The sequence below is a fragment of the Pan paniscus genome, chromosome 19 (assembly GCF_029289425.2).
Source record: "Pan paniscus chromosome 19, NHGRI_mPanPan1-v2.0_pri, whole genome shotgun sequence".
NCBI lineage: Eukaryota > Metazoa > Chordata > Mammalia > Primates > Hominidae > Pan > Pan paniscus.
Genome location: NC_073268.2, coordinates 70,004,423 through 70,026,428, shown reverse-complemented (window position 1 = coordinate 70,026,428; position 22,006 = coordinate 70,004,423). Strand labels below are relative to the sequence as shown.

The window sequence follows — 22,006 nt, the reverse complement described above, 5'->3', positions numbered from 1 at the left end:
TCTGTACTTAAAACAGACTTTTGGTACTGAAAATAGAGATTATGATCTTGAGAGAAAAGGCTTTTAGAAGTGCAAGAGGGTGAGATTTTGTTTTTCTGAAGTATAATCTTATAAGACACAGGTCATAAAGTTTATTCCATAAACAAATTTTTCTTGCTTTCCTACTCAGATAAGATCCCAGTGGTTATAGAATGGGAGAGAACAAGAGAAGGATCATAGACGGACGACTGTTGTCTTGTGTTCTTTTTTTTCTCTAGGCCATATCTTACAGGGTTGTGCTAAAATCCTACATTAGTTTAAGTCATGAAAGAGTGAGATAACCCATGCTCACATTCCTGGTTGTGTTCCTACATTCTGGCAGCTTCTTCACGGGTGTTGAGAGAGTTGCATGTGGTCAAGCAATGACTGAAGCCAAAGGTACAGAGCCTCAGGGCATATCTCTGGCAGGTGGCAGGAGAGAGTTAAATGTTTTCCTATAGAGCTGAGTGAGACACAGATGTGACAGCAGATGCCAAAACACCTAAAGAAACCCTGTGGGTAGGTCAAAGGAATAGCATTAGCTAGTGATGGTGGAGTTTCTTGCAGGGGGTCAAACTGAAAAGCTGAATCCAGGTAGGTGCCAGTGTAGAGATATGACCCCTTATTATAAGGATGCCCTCTCTCACCTCTCCTATTCAATATACTATTGGACATCCTGGCCAGGAAAATTAGGCAAGAGAAAGAAAAAAAGGACATCCAAATAGGAAGAGAGGGAGACAAACTATCCCTGTTGGCAGATATGACTCTATACCTAGATAACCCCATAGTCTCAGCCCAAAAGCTTCTTAAGTTGATAAACAACTTCAGCAAAGTCTCAGGATACAAAATCAATGTGCAAAAATCACTAACATTCCTATACACCAACAACAGTCAAGCCCAGAGCCAAATCAGGAATATACTCCCATTCACAATTGCCACAAAAAGAATAAAATGCCTGGGACTACAGCTAACCAGGGAGGTGAAAGGTCTCTAAAAGGAAAAGTACAAAACACTGCTCAAAGACATCACAGATGACACAAACAAATGGAAAAACATCTCATGCTCATGGATAGGAAGAATCGATACTGTAAAAATGGCCATACTGCCCAAAGCAATTTATAAATTCAACGTTATTTCTATTAAACTACCAATGACATTCTTCACAGAATTAGGAAAAGAAAAGATTTTAAAATTTATTTGATACCAAAGAAGAGCCCAGATAGCCAACACAATCCTAAGCAAAAAGAACAAAACTAGAAGCATCATGTTACCTGACTTCAATCTATGCTACTAAGCCACAGTAACCAAAACAGCATGGTACTGGTACAAAGACAGACACATAGACCAATGGAAACGAATAGAGAACCCAGAAATAAGACTACACACCTACAACTATCTGATCTTCGACAAATCTGACAAAAACAAGCAATGGGGAAAGAATTTCCTATTCAATAAATGGTTCTACGATAACTGGCTAGCCATATACAGAAGATAGAAACTGAACCCTTTCAGTTTCAACCTTACACCACATACAAACACACATACAAAAATTAACTTACGGCTGGGCATGGTGGCTCATGCCTGTAATCTCAGCACTTTGGGAGGCCGAGGTGGGAGGATCACCTGAGGTTGGGAGTTCAAGACCAGCCTGACCAACATGGAGAAACTCTGTCTCTACTAAAAATACAAAAAATTAGCCAGGCATGGTGGCACATGCCTGTAATCCCAGCTACTTGGGAGGCTGAGGCAGGAGAATTGCTTGAACTTGGGAAGCAGAGGTTGTGGTGAGCTCAGACAGCACCATTGCATTCCAGCCTGGACAACAACAGCGAAACTCCATCAAAAGTACATAAATAAATAAATAAATACATAAATAACTTACACCACATACAAAAATTAAAAATTAACTCAAGAAGGATTAAAGACTTAAATGTAAAACTCAAATTATAAAAATCCTGGAAGACAACCTAGGCAATAAGGCAATACCACTCAGGACATAAGAATGGGAAAAGATTTCCTGATGAAGCCTCCAAAATTAATCACAACAAAAGCAAAAATTGACATTTGGAATATAATTAAACTAAAGAGCTTCTGAACAGCAAAAGAAACTAACTATCAACAGAGTAAACAGACAACCTACAGAATGGGAGAAAATTTGTGCCAACTACGCATCTAATGAAGGTCTAATATTCAGAATATATAAGGAACTTAAACACATTTATTTAAAAAATGAATTCCATTGAAAAGTAGACAAAGGACATGAACAGACACTTTTCAAAAGAAGACATGCATGCAGCCAACAGTCATATGAAAAAAAAAGCTCCACCTCCCTGATCATTAGAGAAATACATTAGAGATAACAGCTTACACCAGTCAGAAAGGCAATTACTAAAAAGTCAAAAAATAACAGAGCCTGGCAAGGTTACAGAGAAAAGGGAATGCTTATACACTGTTGGTGGGAGTGTAAATTAGTTCAACCATTGTGGAAGACAATGTAGCAATTCCTCAAAGTCCTAAAGATGGAAATACTATTTGACTAAGCAATCTCATTACTGGGTATATACCCGAAGGGATTTAAATCATTCTATTATAAAGACACGTGAATGTGTATGTTCATTGCAACACTATTCACAATAGCAAAGACATGGAATCAACCTAAATGCTCATAAATAATAGACTCAGTAAAAAAAAAATGTGGTACATATACACCATGGAATACTATGCAGCCATAAAAAGAACAAGATCATGTCCTTTGCAGAGACATGGATGCGAAGCATCCTAAGAGAATTAATGTGGAAAAGGAAAACCAAATACTGCATGTTCTCACTTAAAAGTGGGAGATAAATGCTGAGAATACATGGACACATAGAGGGGAACAGCACACGCTGGGGCTTATTGGAGGGTGGAGGGTGGCAGGAGGGAGAGGATCAGGAAAAATAGCTAATGGGTACTAGGCTTAATACCTGGGTGATGAAATAATCTGTACAACAAATCCCCCCAGAAGCTTACCTATGTAACAAGCCTACACATGTACCCCTGAATATAATATAAAGGTTAAAAAAAAAGAAATAAAAGAGGGATATAACCACTTGTTAAAATCACCTGTTTACCGACGCAAGCAAATCCTGAGGACTAGCCATTTACATGTGTCAACCGCTCACATGAAAACTGTACTTTCTGTCATTGGGCAGAATGATGTATCAACGTAAAAACCAATTTGAAACACAAAGACAGCTATACTTTTTCTCACAGGTGAAATTCATATAAGATACTAACCAAACAAGATATTAAGGGCTTAAACAAGCTATTGATCCAAATTACTAATTGAAGATAAAAACAGGACAGAGACAGGTTGCCTTTGCACTTCTAAAAACCGTCTGTGTTTGAGGTGATTCTGAACATAAATGAAGTTGTCTACTTGTCATAGCTAGAATACAAGGGCTTGAATGGTAACAATAAGAAGGAACACAGTAAGGTAACAAGTAAGAAGGAAGACATAGAAGATGATTAGTAAAATCTTATTTTATTGAAACTTCTTAAGTTGGTCCTCCAAAATGACTCTGTGAGTTTGGCATAGTGGATATTTTTAGACTGTTTTTTAACAGGTAGGAAAAAATAATAAAGAATACAGAGTGTCAAAAACTTGTCTGAATTCACACAGATACTAGGTGACAAAGCCTAAAGTCAAACCCAAAATATTTAACTCTAAGGCAGGTGTTTTGGCTCACTTAGCTTGTTTGAGTTTAATCTCAACATTTGGACTCATGTCCAGATAGTATAAAAACTATTTAGATTCTCCACCATGGCCTAATTCATTCATCCCTTTCTAGCTTCATAACTTCATGAGACATGAGTGTGAGCATGGTATATTGGTTAACTGGCACCATGCCATAACCTTTATTTTAAACACTTCCATTTGTAATTGTTGCTTTGATAATTATTTCCGTTTTTCCTGCTCTGGATTACTGTGTTCCTTCTTACTGTTACCATTCAAGCCCTTGTATTCTAGCTATGACCAGTAGACAACTTCATTCATGTTCAGAATCACTTCAAACACAGATGGTTTTCAGAAGTGCAAAGGCAACCTGTCTCTGTCCTGTTTTTATCTTCAATAAGTAATTTGGATCAATATCTTGTTTAAGGCCTTAATATCTTGTTTGGCCAATATCTGCTTTAAGCGTTTTAAAATAATTTCAGACATTACATTTATATTACATTAGAAAGAAAATGCCTTAACTAGGAAAAAAATCAAATTTCAGAAAAACGGTGTGTTAAGGTTTGCTATCTGGAGTTGCTCTTTTGGAGAATAAAAAGAAACAAACAGTTTATAAATGACAGGCTTGCTTTGAAGATAATATCTACACTTTGAATAACAAATTATTTGACATTTGTTTTCTTAAGCCATACATGATAGAAACTGTATTTCTGCTCTAAGAATATTTTAATTCTGAAATCAAATTGCAAGCAAAAAATAATTTAAACATTCACCTAAGAAGCACATAAATATTTATCTAGAGCTCTCATACAGCTTTGTCATGTAGATTATTAAAAAATAATTTTATCAAATAAAAAGTAGTGGAATAATATTAATAGTATAAAAGTTTATAATCACAGATAAATTATGGGAAGAAAAAGTTGCAATTATAAAACCTTAAGTTTGGTATTTTAAAAGTAGTTTTATTATGTAAAAGTTCACGCAGCCATTCAAAATAAGTTTGTCCACTACAGGATAGGAAAAAATACTTTAATTAATAGATAAGCATAGCTTATAATTAGCATGCCAAGTTTTTGTGTGTAAATGGATGTTTTCAAAGTACTGAAAGTATTTATTTTTCTTAATTTAGCAGTTCTGACTTTTTTTCTACAATCTTGTTAAAGCGTTAATTTGCTTACAATCTTTTTTATAATTTCAGGGCATCTGGGCAAGCTGTCAACAATTCTCTTATAGTGGACTCCAATTAATTTATTTTCTGAGTTTTTTCACTTACATAATATTTTATTTTATAATATTCAATACAAAATTGTATGCTGTATTTTTACATTGTTTCAAGTACCATGTATATTCTCAGGAAAAAATACTAATGTCAATGGAAATATGAATGCACAGTAATTAAGAAAGAATTTTAATGCAACGGAAGCAAAGAAACTAAGAAATAGAAAGAAAGCAATTTTTTAATGAAGTAGAAGTTTTAAGTTGTATTCTGTAGACTTGAATGTAAGAATCCTTAGAAAAATACATATTACTATATTGTGTAGATTACATCTCAATAAGAATATTTTTTAAAAATCACAGGGAAAAGGAAACCACACTGAGATGATTATTATATTCACTGCTACCTTTCCCTCTTGGAGCATTTGCTGATTCTTGAAACTGAACAGTAAGCCCAAAAAGAAGGCAGTAGCCAAGTAAATGTTGTTGCAGTCTCACAGGGACACAGTTTCACAAAAGCCCTAATATTAAAGTTCAGGCCTACCAGAGCCAACAAGGCTGGTTTTGCAAAAAAAAAAAAAAAAAAAAAAAAAAGGATGACAGAGAATTGAAATACACAATATATGTGCAATTTCTCCCTAATGTATTGCTAACTCTAAGACTGTGCACACATAGAAAAAGGTTCAAATGTGAAAATAATCATAAAGCAGTTGAAAACAGATTAAAAGTCAGCAGATAATTTATCAAGCTTATAGATTTAGAAAAGCAAGAGTCCGTGAAAGTAGAAGCTTTTAGTTAAGATACCAGACATGCTAAGCCCAAAAATTAAGAGTAAACCAGAACAAGGGATCACGGTGATATGCTTTTACTCTATGTGTCTTCAGAAAGAAAAATAAATCCTCTTTGGAAAAATATAACATCATATAGAGCCTTCACATTATATCACACATATTGTTCAGCATTCAATCAAAACATACTAGGCATACAAAGTACCAAACAACTTGAATCAACAGGAAAAACAGAGATCTACTTTAAGAGTCAAGTGAAAATCCTAGAATTAAGAATAAAAGTTGAAATTAAAAATTTAATGCATGAGTTTAATAGATTTGACAAAGAGGATTAGTGAAATGGAAGATAGGCAATTAGATAGTATCCAAACTGAAGCATTAAGAGATAAATTAATACAAACTAGACAAAATAGTATGAAACATGTAGAATACTTAAGTATTTGTAACTTCCAAGAAGGGAAGACATAGAAAGATCCAAAAATAATATTTGAACTGTTGAATGTTGATACTCTGGCGGGGCCAGTGGCTTATGTCTGTAATCCCAGCCCTTTGGGAGGCTGAGGCGGGTGGATCACCTGAGGTCAGGAGTTTGAGACCAGCGTGGCCAACATGGTGAAACCCCATCTCTACTAAAAATACAAAAATGAGCCGGACATGGTGGCGGGCAACTGTAGTCCCAGCTACTCAGGAGGCTGAGGCAGAAGAATTGCTTGAACCCGGGAGATGGAGGTGGCAGTGAGCCGGGATTGCACCACTGCACTCCAGCCTGGGCGAAAGAGTGAGTACTCCGTCTCAAAAAAAAAAAAAAAAAAAAGTTAATACTTTATACTTTATCAAAACTTATGAAGGATATCAGTGATAGACTTAAAAGTTTTATAAAACACAAGGAGAATAAATAAGAAAAACACACCTTATTGCATTATAGAAAAACCAATCCTGATTTGAAATCAAGAGAAGGAAAAAAATCTTAAAAGTTCCTGAAAATGACAGTTAATTTTTAATAGAAATGGCAAAATAATAAAACAAAATAATGATTTCTTTGAAGGGCAAATAAATAAATAAATATGTAAATGAAAGAATAGATGACCAAGAATTCCATAAGCAGCAAAAATATACTTCAAAAGAGAAGGTAAAATAAGGATTATTTAAATTAACAGAATTTTCACTAACAGGTTTACTCTTACATACACATATATGAGTCATATAAGAAGAAAAATGATCCTAAATGGAAACAGTAAAGAATTAAGCATAAAGTATTAGATATAAAGAATTAAATACAATGTATACAGAATTAAGAATATCAGAAAAATAAACATGAGTTATTTAAATGTGTATCCACCATTTAAATATTAATAATGATGTATTAAAAGCATATATATAATGCCTTAAATTATACATACAAATAATTAAAAGATAAAAAGCATAAAATCTGGGAAAAAAACAATGAACTAAAATATTTAAGGTAGTTTCACTTTCTGTGAAGAAATATAAGGTAATAATAAGAATGCATGATATGATTTTCAAGTTACAGGAAATAAATGCTCACAGACATAAACCTAAATCTATCAGTAGTTACATTAAATCTAAATGACATAAATGTGTTCATTAAAAGACAAAAATTATACTATGGGATTAAAAAATTATTTAGAACCAATTATATATTTTTATAAAGAATTAATCTTAGCTGTAAAGACCAGAAAGATTCAAAATAAAAGGGCAGCAAAGTATATACCACACAAATACAAACTAAAATAAAGCTAATATTATCTATACTAATATTAGGAAATGCAGAATTTAATCCAAGAAAAATTACGAGAAACAAAGAGAAAAATTTAGTATGTAAAAACTGTGAACTCAACAGGCATATATAAAACCCCAAATGTATATGCAACTAGAACATAACCTCAAAAGATATAAACTGAAAACTGTCAGAATTAAAAGGAAAAGTAGTTAAGCCTACAATTAAAGTTTAAGAATTTAATATCATGGTAAAAGATAAAGTAAATAAGTGTTATAAAATATTTGAAGAACGTGATTAAACAAATTTAAAAATAGGCATATAACAATGTTTTTAATAACTTATTGGTAAGTGAAAATTAGAAAAAATGAATACTTTGAATATTTGAGTATTCAATTTTTTGAATAATAAAAATATAATGTAGATTGACTAAAAGCAGTAGTTAAAAAGAATAATTATAAAAGGATGACAAATTTGTTATCTAAGCATAGAAATTAATAAAATGAAAAAAGTAGAAATTAAATAGAAAGAAGGAAAAATGGAATTAATAAAATAAAAACAAACACAATAGAGAAAATAGCCAAGAGTTATTTCCTTGAAAAAACTAATATAATTCATAAACATACAACAAGTCTGATTAAAAATAAAAAAGAGAAGACACAATTTACCAGTATCAGGAAGGATAAAAAAGAAATAAATAATATGGGCATGATAGATAATGAGTATAGTATAGTTTTATGAGAATAAATTAATAAAATTTATTAAATCTGGTATGAGAAAAATATTAAGTATAAACTTGAATAATATTATTTCCACTAAATGAATTGAATCTAGAAAATTTTGTCATAAAGATAACTCCAGAGCCAGATAGCTTTGAAGTATTTAACAAAAATTTAATAGAAATCATATCTAGCCCGGTGCGGTGGCTCCCACCTGTAACCCCAGCACTTTGGGAGTCTGAGGTGGGTGGATCACCAGAGGTCAGGAGTTTGAGACCACCCTGGCCAACATGGCGGAAACCTGTCTCTACTAAAAATACAAAAATTAGCCTGACGTGGTGGCAAGCAGCTGTAATCCCAGCTACTCTGGAGGCTGAGACAGGAGAATTACTTGAATCCAGGAGGTGGAGTTTGCAGTGAGCCAAGGTGTTGCCATTGCACTCCAGCCTTGGTGACAGAGTGAGACTCCACCTCAAAAAAAAAAAAAAAAAAAAAAATCCGAATGATTTCAGAAAATAGAAAAAGAGAATAGGCTTCTCATTTTGTTTTATAGAGTTGACAAATCTTAATTCCAATCCCTGAGATAGATATCAAAAGAAAATTATAGCATCTCTCATGAATATAGATACAAAAATCCTAAACTAATTATTATTATTTCTAATTCAACAATGTATAAAAAAGTATAAGTTGAAATTATTTCAAAAAGCAAGATTGATCTAACATTTGAAAAGGTATTGTAATTCATTACACTTAGAGACTAAAGGAAAATATCATATGGTCATCTAAATAGAGGAAGAAAAGACAGGGTAAAATTTAGCACTCATTAACAATAACTAGATATAGATAAAGAAATTCTGAATCTGACAAGATTGGTCTATGCATAAAAATTGAACCATTAAACTATATTAATTGCTAAACTATTAAAATATTTTCTTTGAGATAGGGAACCAGACAATTCCTGTTATGACTTTTTCTACTCAACATTACATACAAGGCCTTATGGGAATAAGATAATAAAAGTATATACTTTTGAATAAAAGGTATAAAAATTGGAAGGAGAGAAACAATAATTTTATCATTTACAAATCCCATAATTATGTACCTAAAAACATCCAACATAATATATTTCAAATTCTATTAGAATTAGTAAGTGAATTAATTTATCATTAAATTAAAAGGTCCAAACACAAACACCAACTTTTCCCGTATATATTAGGAATATTTTGAAAATTACATTTAAATGTGATAAAATTTAGATTAGCCTTAAAAACATTGATTATCTAATCGACTATCTAATCATGCTTTTAATGAAAGGAATGTGACACCTCAATATGGACAATGCTAAAAGACTGAAAGAAATTAATAAAGAACTAAATAAACTTCCAAGAGGAATATTCGTGGATTGAAGACTCACAATCGTAACGATATTAATCTTTATCAAGTTAATTGATTTAATGCAATCCAGTCAAAGCACTGCTAAGTGTGTATGTGTGTGTTTGTGTTCTAAAGACCACAAATATTAATTACAAAAGACCAGATGTTCATGGTCATCCTTATTGTTTTACACTGATAGCTTTTGCTAGGACATTATTATTCTACGCTATAGTAATGTGCCAGTTATCCTAATGTTAATGAGGTCTTTGTAACTTTTAGGAAAACATTTGAAAATAATGAGAGTAGCAAAATTTGGAGACTACGTATTGTCTAAATTTCCTTAATCTGCCATGGACTTTTCTTTTGTGCAAATCATTTCTATTTATTTCTTTTTAAAAAGCATTTGGAACTTACAAGATTTGAAACCGAAAGACCCTTCTTTTTTTGTTACAGTATTTTATATAATGTTTGCTAATTAGATTAGTTTGCTGCACGTATTATTTATTATATTTGTATTTACGTATCAGATTAGCTTTTTTTTAAAAGAAAGAATGGACTTTGTGATCCTTGAATCAGGAAAATGTTTCAATTACCTAATCAATCTAAGGTATCAAGGTTTCTGATGCTATTTTTGAGGTATTTATGGGATGTGTCCCATTTTAGGTGGGAGTTTTTCTACTGTTTGACTTATACCCTGCTCCAACTTGATACAGGAAGGCTTTTTATGTGAAGCATATAAATACAATATATGGTAAAGAGTGTGTGAGGAAAAAAAAATTAAAGACACTATAGTCAACAAAGCCCTACTTAGGCAAAACATGCACACACACACACACACACACCCCTACACACATGCACTTTAATCACTTCTAGGGAGTGCAATACTTTGCCATTTCAACTCAAATGTTTCTTTTAAAAAGTCCCTCTCAATTCTAGGCTCTCATACATGGTTTCAAGGAAAATCCAGCCTCCCAATATGATTAGATCTTAAAAACCATTTGAATCTAAACAGCAATGCAAGAGAAAGATTCATGAGCGGTATCATTAGATTTACTCCATTGTGTACCCCTGGTGTCTTTCCAATCTATTTCCTTTAACTCACAGTGTTTTGCTTTCCCGGCTGGAAATTTAGTGTATCTGCTTTCATCACAGCTGGTTTCTTCTACAGCAGGGTTTCTCTACCTCGATACCATTGATGTTTGCAACAGGGTAGTCACGTGATGTGAGAAGCTGTCCTGTACACTTCAGGGTCCCCAACCCCTGGGCTGCAGACCGGTAGGTCTGTGGTCTTTTGGGAATCACACTACACAACAGAAGGCAAGCTGGCAGTGAGCGGGCATTACCGCCTGAGCTCCCCCTCTTGTCAGATCAGCAGGAGCATTAGATTCTTACAGGAGCATGAACCCTATTGTGAACTGTGCATGTGAGGGATATAGGTTGTTGCATGCTCCTTAGGAGACTAATGCCTGATGATCTGAAGTGGAACAGTTTCATCCCCAACCCCACCCACGGAACAACTCCCTTCCACAAAACCGGTCTGTGGTGTCAAAAAAGTTGGGGACTGCTGCTGTACACTTTAGAATGCTTAGCAGCATTTCTGGTCCTCAAACCACTGTATGCCAGTATCCTCATCACCCCCAGTTGTGACAATCAAAAATGTTTCCAGACATCGCCAAATGTCCTGGTAGGGGGTGGGGAGGAACCATTCCCTGTTGAAAACTATAGTTCAGCAGGATGAAAACAAACTACAGAAATACAGAGACAGAAGAAAGAGCACGTTTCCCATCAGTGTATTTTAAGATGTTTTAAGCTTTTCAGGAGGATCTTTAGATAATTTGGACAGTTTTCCTGTATAAGAGTGGTGGAAACTGCAGCAATGCAGCATTTCGGACCTGATCTCTCGCCATTGGCTTCACTCTACCTTGCTCTTCACGTGGAGGTCAGCTAGTAATAATTTCAGTTTCTTTTGGATCTCGGTCAGAGCATCAATTTTCTGCTCCAAAATGGACAAAGACCGGGCAATGCAGAAATCAATATCATGGTGTACTCCACCAGCTCTCTCCTGGATGTTTTCCAACCATTGGCTAGATCCCTTCCCTGAAGTTGTGGTATCCTTCCCTAACAGAGTGGGTAATGTTTCAACCTCTTCAATCTCTTTCTGCTCCTCACTCTGTACATAAGGTATTTTAATAAATTCATCCCTCTGAAGGGACATTTCTGAATTTCCGATGTGACTTTTTAACATCCTTGGTGCCTCACGTCCAATCGGATAGTGGCCACGATGGTAGGGCCTTACATCTACATTTAATTTTTTTACTCTGTTTGCATATCTTAAAGTGTTGAGAGTGTTTTCACAAGAGGTCATCCCCGGAGAGATGGTGGCAATCATGCAAGTGGAGGAGTTCTGGCCTATAAAGGAGTCCCGGAGCACCTGTGTGAGTTTGCTGGCTCTGAATGGGGTGTGAGGCTTGTTCTGACCCAAAGCCAGAATACATTCTTTGAGGGCTAGAAGACTCTTGTTAATCTCTGCCCCTTCCAGCTGCCTTTTCCGGCTGGCCTTGGTCGTATCTGCTCCTCTTTCATTCCCAGCTAAATCAACGAGGGAAAACTTGCCATGCATTATCCCTCCTGACTTCAGGATGATCTGGAACACTGCATGGCTCCTGGATGAGTGAGCGTTGACAGATGTTTGCCTGGAAGTCCGACAGCTATTCCCTATTTCCACCAAGTTCAGCACTTCCTCCACACAACACACCTCTTTCTCCTGCAGCCCGACCACTTGGATTTGCTGATTGCCATCCTCAAGGACTTGCAGCTTCTTCTTCCAGTTCAACAAATCATACACCTTGCCCCCATAAATCTCAAAAAATGTCCCATAGACTTTGAGGTCCAGCTTCTCATATGTGGAGTTTCTGAGCAGGAGAAAGACATCCTGTGCCACCAGAGCATAAATGCCCTTAGAACAATCTTGGGCCGTTCCTGAAAAGTCTCCACCCATGGTGTACGTCTTCCCACTTCCCGTCTGCCCATAGGCAAAGCAGGTGGCCATGCCCTTGCGGAAGATGGACTCCACCAGTGGCTGGGCGGTGAACTGGTACACCAACTCGTTGGAGGCTTTGTCGTCGAAGGCATGGTCGAAGCAGAAGGTCTGGTTCTGCAGGTAGCGAGTGAGGTCCACCTTTTGCTTGGACTCATGCACCATAACCACATTGTCCGAGGGGACGGTGATGATATCCAGGTCCTTCAAGGTTGTCTCTCGCTGGTTGAGAGGCCGCTTCCTCACGCAGACGCAGATGCGATGTTCTTGCGGGGGCTCCAGGACTGAGATCTTGCTGCTGTCCAGGTGCCTGCGATACTCTTCGATCATGTGCATGATTTCGTAGTTGGGGTTTCTGGTATTGACATCGAGGGCGCGTCTAGCTCGAATCTCCTGCTGCAGCCGCCTGCGCTTTTCCCGCTGCTCCTGCAGTTTCTGGATTTCCCAGAGGCAGGGAGATTTTTTCTGCTTCATCAGACAAGGTTTGCTGGGGACCCTCACATCCAGGCTGTCCCCTGAGGCTGTTTGGTTTTTCTGGGGGATCATCACAACCCATTTCGTGGCGGTACGCTGGTCCCTGATGGCCGAAGAGGGCGCCAGAGCCAAGGGGGATAAGGGCGGGGGCGGCATGGGGTGTTCAGCAGAGTCCAGAGCTGGATTCAGCAGGAGTATGGTCTCCAGGTCAATCTTCTTGCCTTTTTTGACTGCTTTCTCCACCCACTCTACCGTGACCCAATAGTTTTCTCTGTTGATCTCCGTGACCACAGCGAGGTGGATCCGCTTGTCACTGCGCTGGATCGCCACGTAGATGCCCTCTTGGATGTCTCCGAAATGTGGCTTCAAGGGTTTCAGGGGCGAGAGACATGGGGATTCAGGGAGGCAGAACTGGCTGGCCATGGTGAGTGATGGAGGTATCAGGGAGCGCTCCAGGGCCCTTGGGGTTGGAGCAGCAGGACCCAAGCCAGCCTGAAGCGCCCGGAGCACTGAGCAGGGTTGCAGTCTGTGCCTGCCTTTGTGAGCCTAGCGCGCCAGGGCCCGGACTGGGGCCACTACGTCACAAAGGGATGAGATGAGGCGGCAGAACCTAGGGCTTAGGAGTGAATGATACGGGAGCACAAAGGAATGGAGAGATTGTTCTCTGCCAGTGAGGGTGAAGGGGTTGGAGGAGGATGTGGCGTGCTCTCCGGATCATGACAAGAAAGAACAGGTAACAGAGAAGCAATGGGAACCATGGAGTTGAAATTTAATTTATATGTCCCATGTACATTTATGCCTAAGCATAAAAGGAGGCCTTGGCTGGCAGTCTCAAAGCTCAGTGCTTTAATTTGAGAATTGCTATGAAGTTTCCTTAAACTTTAACTCTCCAGTGATCAGTGGGAATAGATGAAGGTAGAGCTATTTGCAAATCTCAGGACTCGATATTCAACAGGATCCCAGAAAGGCTCCTCAAACCCGCCATCTTTGTTTTTTCACCTCCTTCAAAACGTGTAACTTGTTTAAGAGTCACAACTTAAAGTTATTACAGTTTAATCAGCTTTCTCATTACAAAATCAAAATGAGTAGAATGTAGCAGGTCGTTGTGGTAATTTGCTAATATGAAACTACCTTTCGTACAGCACCTGGGTTTGCAAACACAACATGTATATCACATTACAAGTGGCTCTGACAGCTATAAAGTGAGTTTTGTTGTGCTGTGGTCACCACCATTTTTGAGATTAGTTCAGTAATTACCTTTCCAAACTCCTTCAGTAATTACACTTCTGGCCTCATTATCCATAATTGGGAGAGAAAGAAAAGACATTGTGTGGAAAGAGATAATTAATCTTATACTCCCCCCACCCCTGCAGTACTTGTGTGCGTCCTTTAGAAGTTGTTAAGCAAGGCTGGAAGGCAGCTAAGACCATCGGATGCAAAAATATATTTTGCCAAGATTGCAATATTTTCATGCATAAGAATTAGCTTATAAAATAAATGACATTGACTTTTAGACAGGCCAAGCTCAGAGTAAGGGTGATGCCTTACGTTCAGCTCCCTAGCAACCCCTGAGCATGTTGTCTTTTGGACTGTTGAATTTTATCATAATTGTACTTATAGCTCCAAAGTAACATGAAGTAGCAAGTTACAACCTTCCCTAGGAATAAGGGCCTCTATAGAAATAAATTCTACTATAAACTAACTTTTCTGTTCAGTCAGTCTAGTAAAGCTTAGATTTTGAAAAGAAGGTGGAAGGAGGATACTGGATAAATTAGGTAAGTAAGCAGTGCTCATTTCAAGAGGAGGTTGTATGCAGGTGGAGGGAGAGGAGAAAGGGCTTGAGGCAATTGTCTTCTAAAAAATATTATGTTTTATTTCCCCAAATTATCAATACTTAAAGTTGTGCTTTAAATCAGTTGTTCTTTCTTAGTTTCAAGGCCATGATGTAGATATTCTTAATACACTGTATTTGTCATTAGCACTCTGTCATTCAAGTTGGAGTACAGTGGCCTGATCATAGCTCACTGCCGCCTCATACTCCTAGGTTAAAGCCATCCTACCATCTCAGCCTCCTGAGTAGCTGGAATTACAGGCATGTGTCAGGATGCTTTGCTATTTTCTTTCTTTGTTTCTTTCTTTTTTTTTTTTTTTTTTTTTTGCTAGGGATGAGGTCTCGCTATGTTGCACAGAGACTGGTCTCAAACTCCTGACCTCAAGGGAGTCTCCCTTCTCACCCTCCCAAAGTGATAGAATTATAGGCTTGAGCCACTGAGCCCACATAATAGTTTGTTTTGTTTTGTTTTTTTAACCGTTACCTTTGAAAAAGCTGGGTCTCTCTCAAAATTATGAAAACTCTAGACCCTCCAGGCTAGCCATAGTGTTTTCATCTTAGCTAGTAATGTTTTAGACAGACAATGGATGAGCAGATCCATGATAATAGTGCCAAAATCAGAGAGAAAAGTTTCCTTTTACTCCCTCTTTCTCTCCAACATGTTCATACAGGTTTTCATAGCAATTTCAGGACTTTTTTTCAGTTCTTTTCTCTTTTATATAGTTTCCCTAGTATATTGCATTTGTTCCTACAGTTTAATTTTATATAAAGCTGGCTAGATAGATTGTTGATAACCAGAATTATGAGTCCTAAACTTGTAGTCACCTGCAGGAACTAAAAAGTTAACAAATCCAAAACTGATTCTGTTATTTTCTTACTGAAAATGGCAGGTCTTTGTTATTTTTAATTGCTTTTAGTAACTTCAACATTTACTCATCTTTAAAATCCTGACACAGATCTTTGTGTTCTTCCTCTTTCAGCCCATCCTAACTTAGGTAGTCCTTTCCCAGTCTCTAGAAGTCTTCCGTAACCATGATATCATTTAATCTCCCAACCAATTATGAGCTTCTTTTCTTTTTTCTTTTTTTTTTTTTTTGCAACCTCATCCAGTCAGGGACTTAGTCTATTTCTCACACTGCTCCTATAGTTATTTTAACAGGTTCTTCCTTATTAATTCACTGCTTTTAAGCATTTGTTAGCTCCTCATCATCCTAATGATATGGTATAAATTCCATATGAAGACTTAAGGCACATCATCATCTTGCCTGCTTTGTCATCCTCAAGATTTCCCACTATCCATACTTAATCTAAAATTGAGCCATGTGGAAGAAATTGCAGCCCTTCAAACACACCATTTTCTTTCAAATTTCAAATTGCTAGTCCAGTGGTTCTCAGTATTAAGATATGTGAAAATCAACTGCAGGGCTTGTTAAAACACAGGCTACTAGGCTCCATGCCAGAGTTGTTGATTCAGTAAGTCTGAAGTGGGGCTGAAAATTTGCATGTTTAACAAGTTCCCAGGCAATGTTGGTGCTGCTGGGTGCAGGGACAACATTTTGAGAATTACTAGTACAGCCCTCTGACAATAATCCTTCCTTGTCTTCATGGTTTTCCTAAGCTCTTCAATACCTACCTCAAACATCACTACCCTGGACAGGTTTCTCTGACCTTCTTGACAATAGCCAGGCAAAATAGCATTAGATAAAGACACCCCTTCTGAAGAAATGGTGTCTATTACTGGTCGAATTTGGCTAGTCAAGGGAACCCAAAGCCTAATTTTTAGTAGTACATTAAAAAAAATTCTCATTGGTGAAAATAACAGTAATCTGTTTATAGAGAGCTGATTGGGTGCTTTTACAATTTCGATAGTCTGGAACTTCTTTGGAGGAATCCCTTTTTATATTTGCTGATATAAAATTCACAATTCAGAAACCATCTGCCTAACTCTCTCATTTAATGGAATTTATTCTGACAGACTAGTCCATCTTAAAACCAAAAACCACTGTGAATCTTGAGTAATGAGATAAATACAGCATTTGTCAAAATGAGAAGGCCCTAGATGCAAAATATCAGCCTTGGCCATGCCCTGAATAGCTTTTGGTAGATGAGCAGTTTCTCCAGATTAGAGACCAAAGCCACCCCTATATTTTTAACTGAATAGAACCAAGCAGTACATGCTCACTTTGTGCTATTTCTTATGTCAAAGAAATCCTTCAAGGAACTTACCATTTACACATTTTGTTCTGTGAACCTACTAAAAAAGCTCATGCCTTGACAAACCGTTGAGTGATAGATTCTCTTTAAGTCTCTTTTTTTCAAAAGCCTAACAAGTATCAGGTGTAGCCCCACAAGAGTGGGTAGCGTGGGTGGAAGTAAGCGCAGGAAATGAGCTTTGTAATTTTCATTTATTAATTACAGATGTATTCCCAGTTTGGGGCTTGTCAAAGTTGATTTATACAAGAGAATGTGATTTCTAGTCTCATTTTAGATACAAATCTCCCAGGAGATATGCATCAAATATGTGCCTTTCTAACATTGTTTTAACAGACATCTAGCAGCTGTTGGACCTGTCTGATCACCCTGGGGGGCTATACTTTTCCAGTATAGGGATACAAACTGAGGTTGATTTAGTTATTCAGAGGAGTTCAATAGATTTTCCCAAATCTGTTTGAAGAAATGAAATGCATCATTTTCATTTATAAAGTTATTTTTTAAAGAGGAGAGAGGTATCTTACTAAGTTTATGCCTTTTTTAAAAAGAGGAAATTAACTTTTAGAATGAGAATGTTATTTTACCATTATAGCTAGTGTCTCTGTCTCCTGACATTTCTACATTTTCCTGATGCTCTACCCTTAACCTATCCAGATAAGTCCATACTTCTCCAACCCTCACATTGATTTAATAGGCAAGAATTGTTTCTATGACAACAGTATTAACTCAGAGCCATCTTTCCCCTGCTTATTAAATGGGGTTGACTACCTGGAGATATCTATAAGATTTCTATATATTTTTTAATTGTGGATATTCATCTATAAAGTTAGCCAAGATAACAAAGCTAAAAATTGTCCCTCTGTCACTTTAAATCCATTTGTGTTGGCCATCTTTTAGCTTTCAACTCTATTTAGCATGCTGAGTGGGTTTCACTTCCATTTTATGTTAGTGTTGTTTGCTTGTAATTCACACTAAAGCTAGGAGTTCAGTGTTCAAGCTAGTGTTGTTTGCTTCTAATTCACACTAAAGCTGTAGCTCTTTAACTTGGAAGATGTGCTATATTTCTCATCTTCAAAGAATGTTCTTCAGATGATACGATTCAGAATATTTAATATAATTTGATATTGGAATAAATATGAAAAGTGATATAAAATACTTGTATTTGAGAAATGGTTGGAGGAATTTGGATATTTGTCCTAGAGAGTTTGAGAGACAGATCTTTCTATATACACTTACATGGCTACCTTATAGAAGAGGAATATAATTTGTTGTATTTGATTTAAGGTGTGTTGACATTCAAAAATTCAAGCACTAGGCCCTCAAGACTCAACTCATCATCATTTTTCTTAGAAAGTACTCACAGATATTCATAGCTCCCTTTCCTCTACCTCAATCACAGATTAGTTAGTTTCCTTTATCTCAACTCCCACATTTATTCCATATTTTTGACATTGCACTTACGAATGTGTGTGAAAAGAATCTGCATCTTTCCAGGTTAAAAAAAAAAAAAAGCTTTGAGAGAAGCAAAGAGGATAACTTATTCATAGTTGTATTCCTTCTATCTGTCATGCAGGCATTAAATTTCCTAAAACTATAAAAACTAGCTTAATAATAGATGGATGTTCCAACTTCAGATCAAACTAATAAGAACTTTAATCTAGTGTGCATTCAGTGAACCTTAATAACTATCTCCTAAATATAAAGGTCTATACTAAGTGGTAGATTATGTAGTAGTACAGAAAACAGTCCTAACTTCTACCTTCACGGAGCCTACAGCATCATTTTTGGAAACAGATACTGACTGATATAGATATAGATAGATATAGATACACACACATATATTCACACACACTTATACACACACATGCACATACATACATACAGATAGATACAGATATATAGATATCATTCTAATAACTACAACAGTTTTTGAGAGTCAGGGTTCTATCCCATGTATATTAAAACAGAAACTAAATGACAACTTGTAGGGAAAGGTAGTGCAGAACACATTTCCATATCAGACCCAGGAGTTGGGCTAGATTTGTATTCTCAAACCAGGCTACATATCAAAATCACCTGGGAAGCTTTTACAAAGTACAGATTGCCTGGCTCCACTCAGACCTACTGAATTAATCTCCAGGGGCCAGAACCTGGGAATCCATTTCGCTAAAATCACATCCCAGGTTATTCTTATGTTACTGTGAAGCCTGAAAGCATAGGGCTGGATGCCCTCTAGGTCTCTTTCTACTCAGAGATTTTATGATCCTGTGGTTCCGTGAATAAAAAGATGATCTTTTGATACACCTGTGGCCTTTGAAATTTATTTTATTTTCATAAGCTGAACGTTTAAAGATACTCCTGATTTCACAAATGAGACACAATGTAGTTTTACTGGGAAAGCTACTTTTAGGTTTCTGAAGAAGATTTGCTACAAAATACAACATTTGGTATTATTGTCTAACAACATAGAGTAAAATTGCGTAAAATCAAGACCTCATGTCATTAAAGATGTGCAAGCATGAGAGCGTACCATTTATATTTCCTATGGTGCTTCAGGATATCATTTTGCACATAGTAGATATTTAATAAATGTTTGCTATACCAAATATTGGATAGCTTCAGATATGATATTTCAGACTGCTCATCTTTTTGGCTGGTCTTGCCTGTTTGTTAAGTGTAGAAGATGAAAGTTATACCAAGAATAAAAACCCTTAACTTTATGTCTCAGTGTGATCTCTGTAGGTAATGTTATAAGTGTTGTTTATCATTGTCAGAGCCTGATACCTGCCTGTCTTGAGAAACATATATTTACCATTTTGCAATAACTTTTAAATTCTTACCTGGAAACAGAAAGCAAGAAGACTAAAGTTCTAAGAAATAGGACATGATATCAAAATAACCAGTCGATCCTGGGAAAAAGAAAATCCATTAAACGTTTGATTTAATGGAAATAACAAGTTGACTATTTTTATTTCAACTACACATACCTAGTGTTGTGCAAGCTGCTAGGATTAAGGAATTATTGAAAAAACCCCAGATATAACCATTTAGTGTTAGTGAATAAATATTTGGTTTGGTGAATACATGATATTGCTGAAATAGCAAACTCTGGGTAAAGATATATACTAAAATCAGCATTTAGCAATTGCTTGTTAAGTAAACGAGTGAATGGATAAATAAATATATAACAAGATGGTTGTCAAACCTCAACAAACATGGATTTTTCAGTCAGACTGAATGAAAAATGCAATTCAAATTATTTTTTAAATGTACTTTAAAAAATCTCCAATGGCTTCTCATTTCATTGCTTAAACACTCAACTTACCTTCATGACATCCAAGACCCTGCATAATTCACTCTTGCCAGTCCTCCCTATTATTTAGTATCACTCTTCCCCCTTCTTAAAAAATATATTTCAGTCACACCAGTCATCTCTCAGTTCTTTGATGCACCCAGCTATTTCCTGACTCAGGGTTTTCGCATACCCTGCTTTTCTTGGGACTGGCTCCTTGTCATTCTGGTCATTCATTTAATAGCTGTGTGCTTTCGTCACTTCTTGGGTTTGAATCTTGATCCCACTGTTTCCTAGTTCTGTGACCTTGAATAAGTTATTCAATCTCTCTGAGCTTCATGGTTTTCTTTTTAAATATATAAAAGCTACCAGTCATATCCACCTCATAAGGATGCTATAAGGAATGTGTACAAAATTGATGGAAAATGCTTAGAACAGTGTGTTACACACAGTAAGCACGTAGTACATGTTGCTTATTATTTTCATACTTTGTAATTACTACATTTATTTGCTTATTTTGGGGGGTGGGGGGGATAGAGTCTCACTCTGTCGCCCAGGCTGGAATGCAGCGGCAGCATCTCAGCCCACTGCAACCTCCACCTCCTGGGTTCAAGCAATTCTCCTGCCTCAGTCTCTGGAGTAGCTGGGATTACATGCCCGCACCACCACGCCCAGCTAATTTTTGTATATTTAGTAGAGATGGGGTTTCACCATATTGGCCAGGTTGGTCTTGAACTCCTGACCTCGTGATCCACCCACCTCTGTCTCCCATAGTGCTGGGATTACAGGCATGAGCCACTGTGCCCGGGCTTTTTTATTTTCTAATCTGTTTCTCTGAATAGACTGTCTCTGCAAAGAGAGAAGAGGACCACCATGCCACACACCTTTAATATAAAGAGCACCAGACCCAGAGTAAGGACGCGTAGGTTTGTCAGCTCAGGAATTGATTCTTACTTTACCTTGAAGAAGCGGCATCATGTGTTTTCTGAAATTCCATTTTCTCATCTGCAAAAAGAAAAAAAAGAGACCAAATCTTCCATTTTTTCTCTGGTTTTTAAATAAGGATGAGTCTAATTTGCAAACTATTAAGTACCATTTCAAAGGTAATTAATATGATTATTTCAACTTTGTAAAAGATTCTTGAAAATGCGGTTTTGGCTGGGCCCAGTGGCTCACGCCTGTGATCCCAGCACTTTGGGAGGCCGAGGTGGGCGGATCACCTGAGGTTGCGAGTTCAAGACCAGCCTGACCAACAAGGGGAAACCCCTTGTCTACTATAAATAGATAATAAATAAAATAAAAATTAGCCGGACGTGGTGGTGGGCACCTGTAATCCCAGCTACTCAGGAGGCTGAGGCAGGAGAATTGCTTGAACCTGGGAGGCGGATGTTGCGGTGAGCCGAGATCACACCACATACACTCACAAGTTTAAAGGATATGTGGAGGATGAATTTATGGTGTGATGAGATAAAGCCCTTCTAAAAAGAAATAATTTGGTTCTCACTCTGGATTTTGGTCTCTTTTTCCATTTTTATTTCTCCAATGTAAGAGTGATGGACTTCTTTATAAGGTATTTAATTCTCTAATCTGAATA

General features: G+C 36.8%; 1 protein-coding gene and 1 long non-coding RNA gene across 2 annotated transcripts in view; one reads left to right on the top strand and one right to left on the bottom strand.

Annotated features, from left to right (window-relative positions):
* Window positions 1-22,006, top strand: part of LOC134729459 (uncharacterized) — a 550,495-nt gene that overhangs the window by 380,545 nt on the left and 147,944 nt on the right. The gene's annotated exons all lie outside the window — the stretch shown is intronic.
* On the bottom strand, window positions 551-18,975 carry KIF2B (kinesin family member 2B). Its single transcript, XM_055101926.2, has one exon. The coding sequence runs from the start codon at window positions 13,499-13,501 to the stop codon at window positions 11,480-11,482; it is 2,022 nt and encodes a 673-aa protein (XP_054957901.1). The 5' UTR covers window positions 13,502-18,975; the 3' UTR covers window positions 551-11,479.

Excerpts from the sequence above, each read along its gene's own strand:
- KIF2B (XM_055101926.2), bottom strand. The coding sequence starts at position 13,501 with ATGGCCAGCCAGTTCTGCCTCCCTGAATCCCCATGTCTCTCGCCCCTG.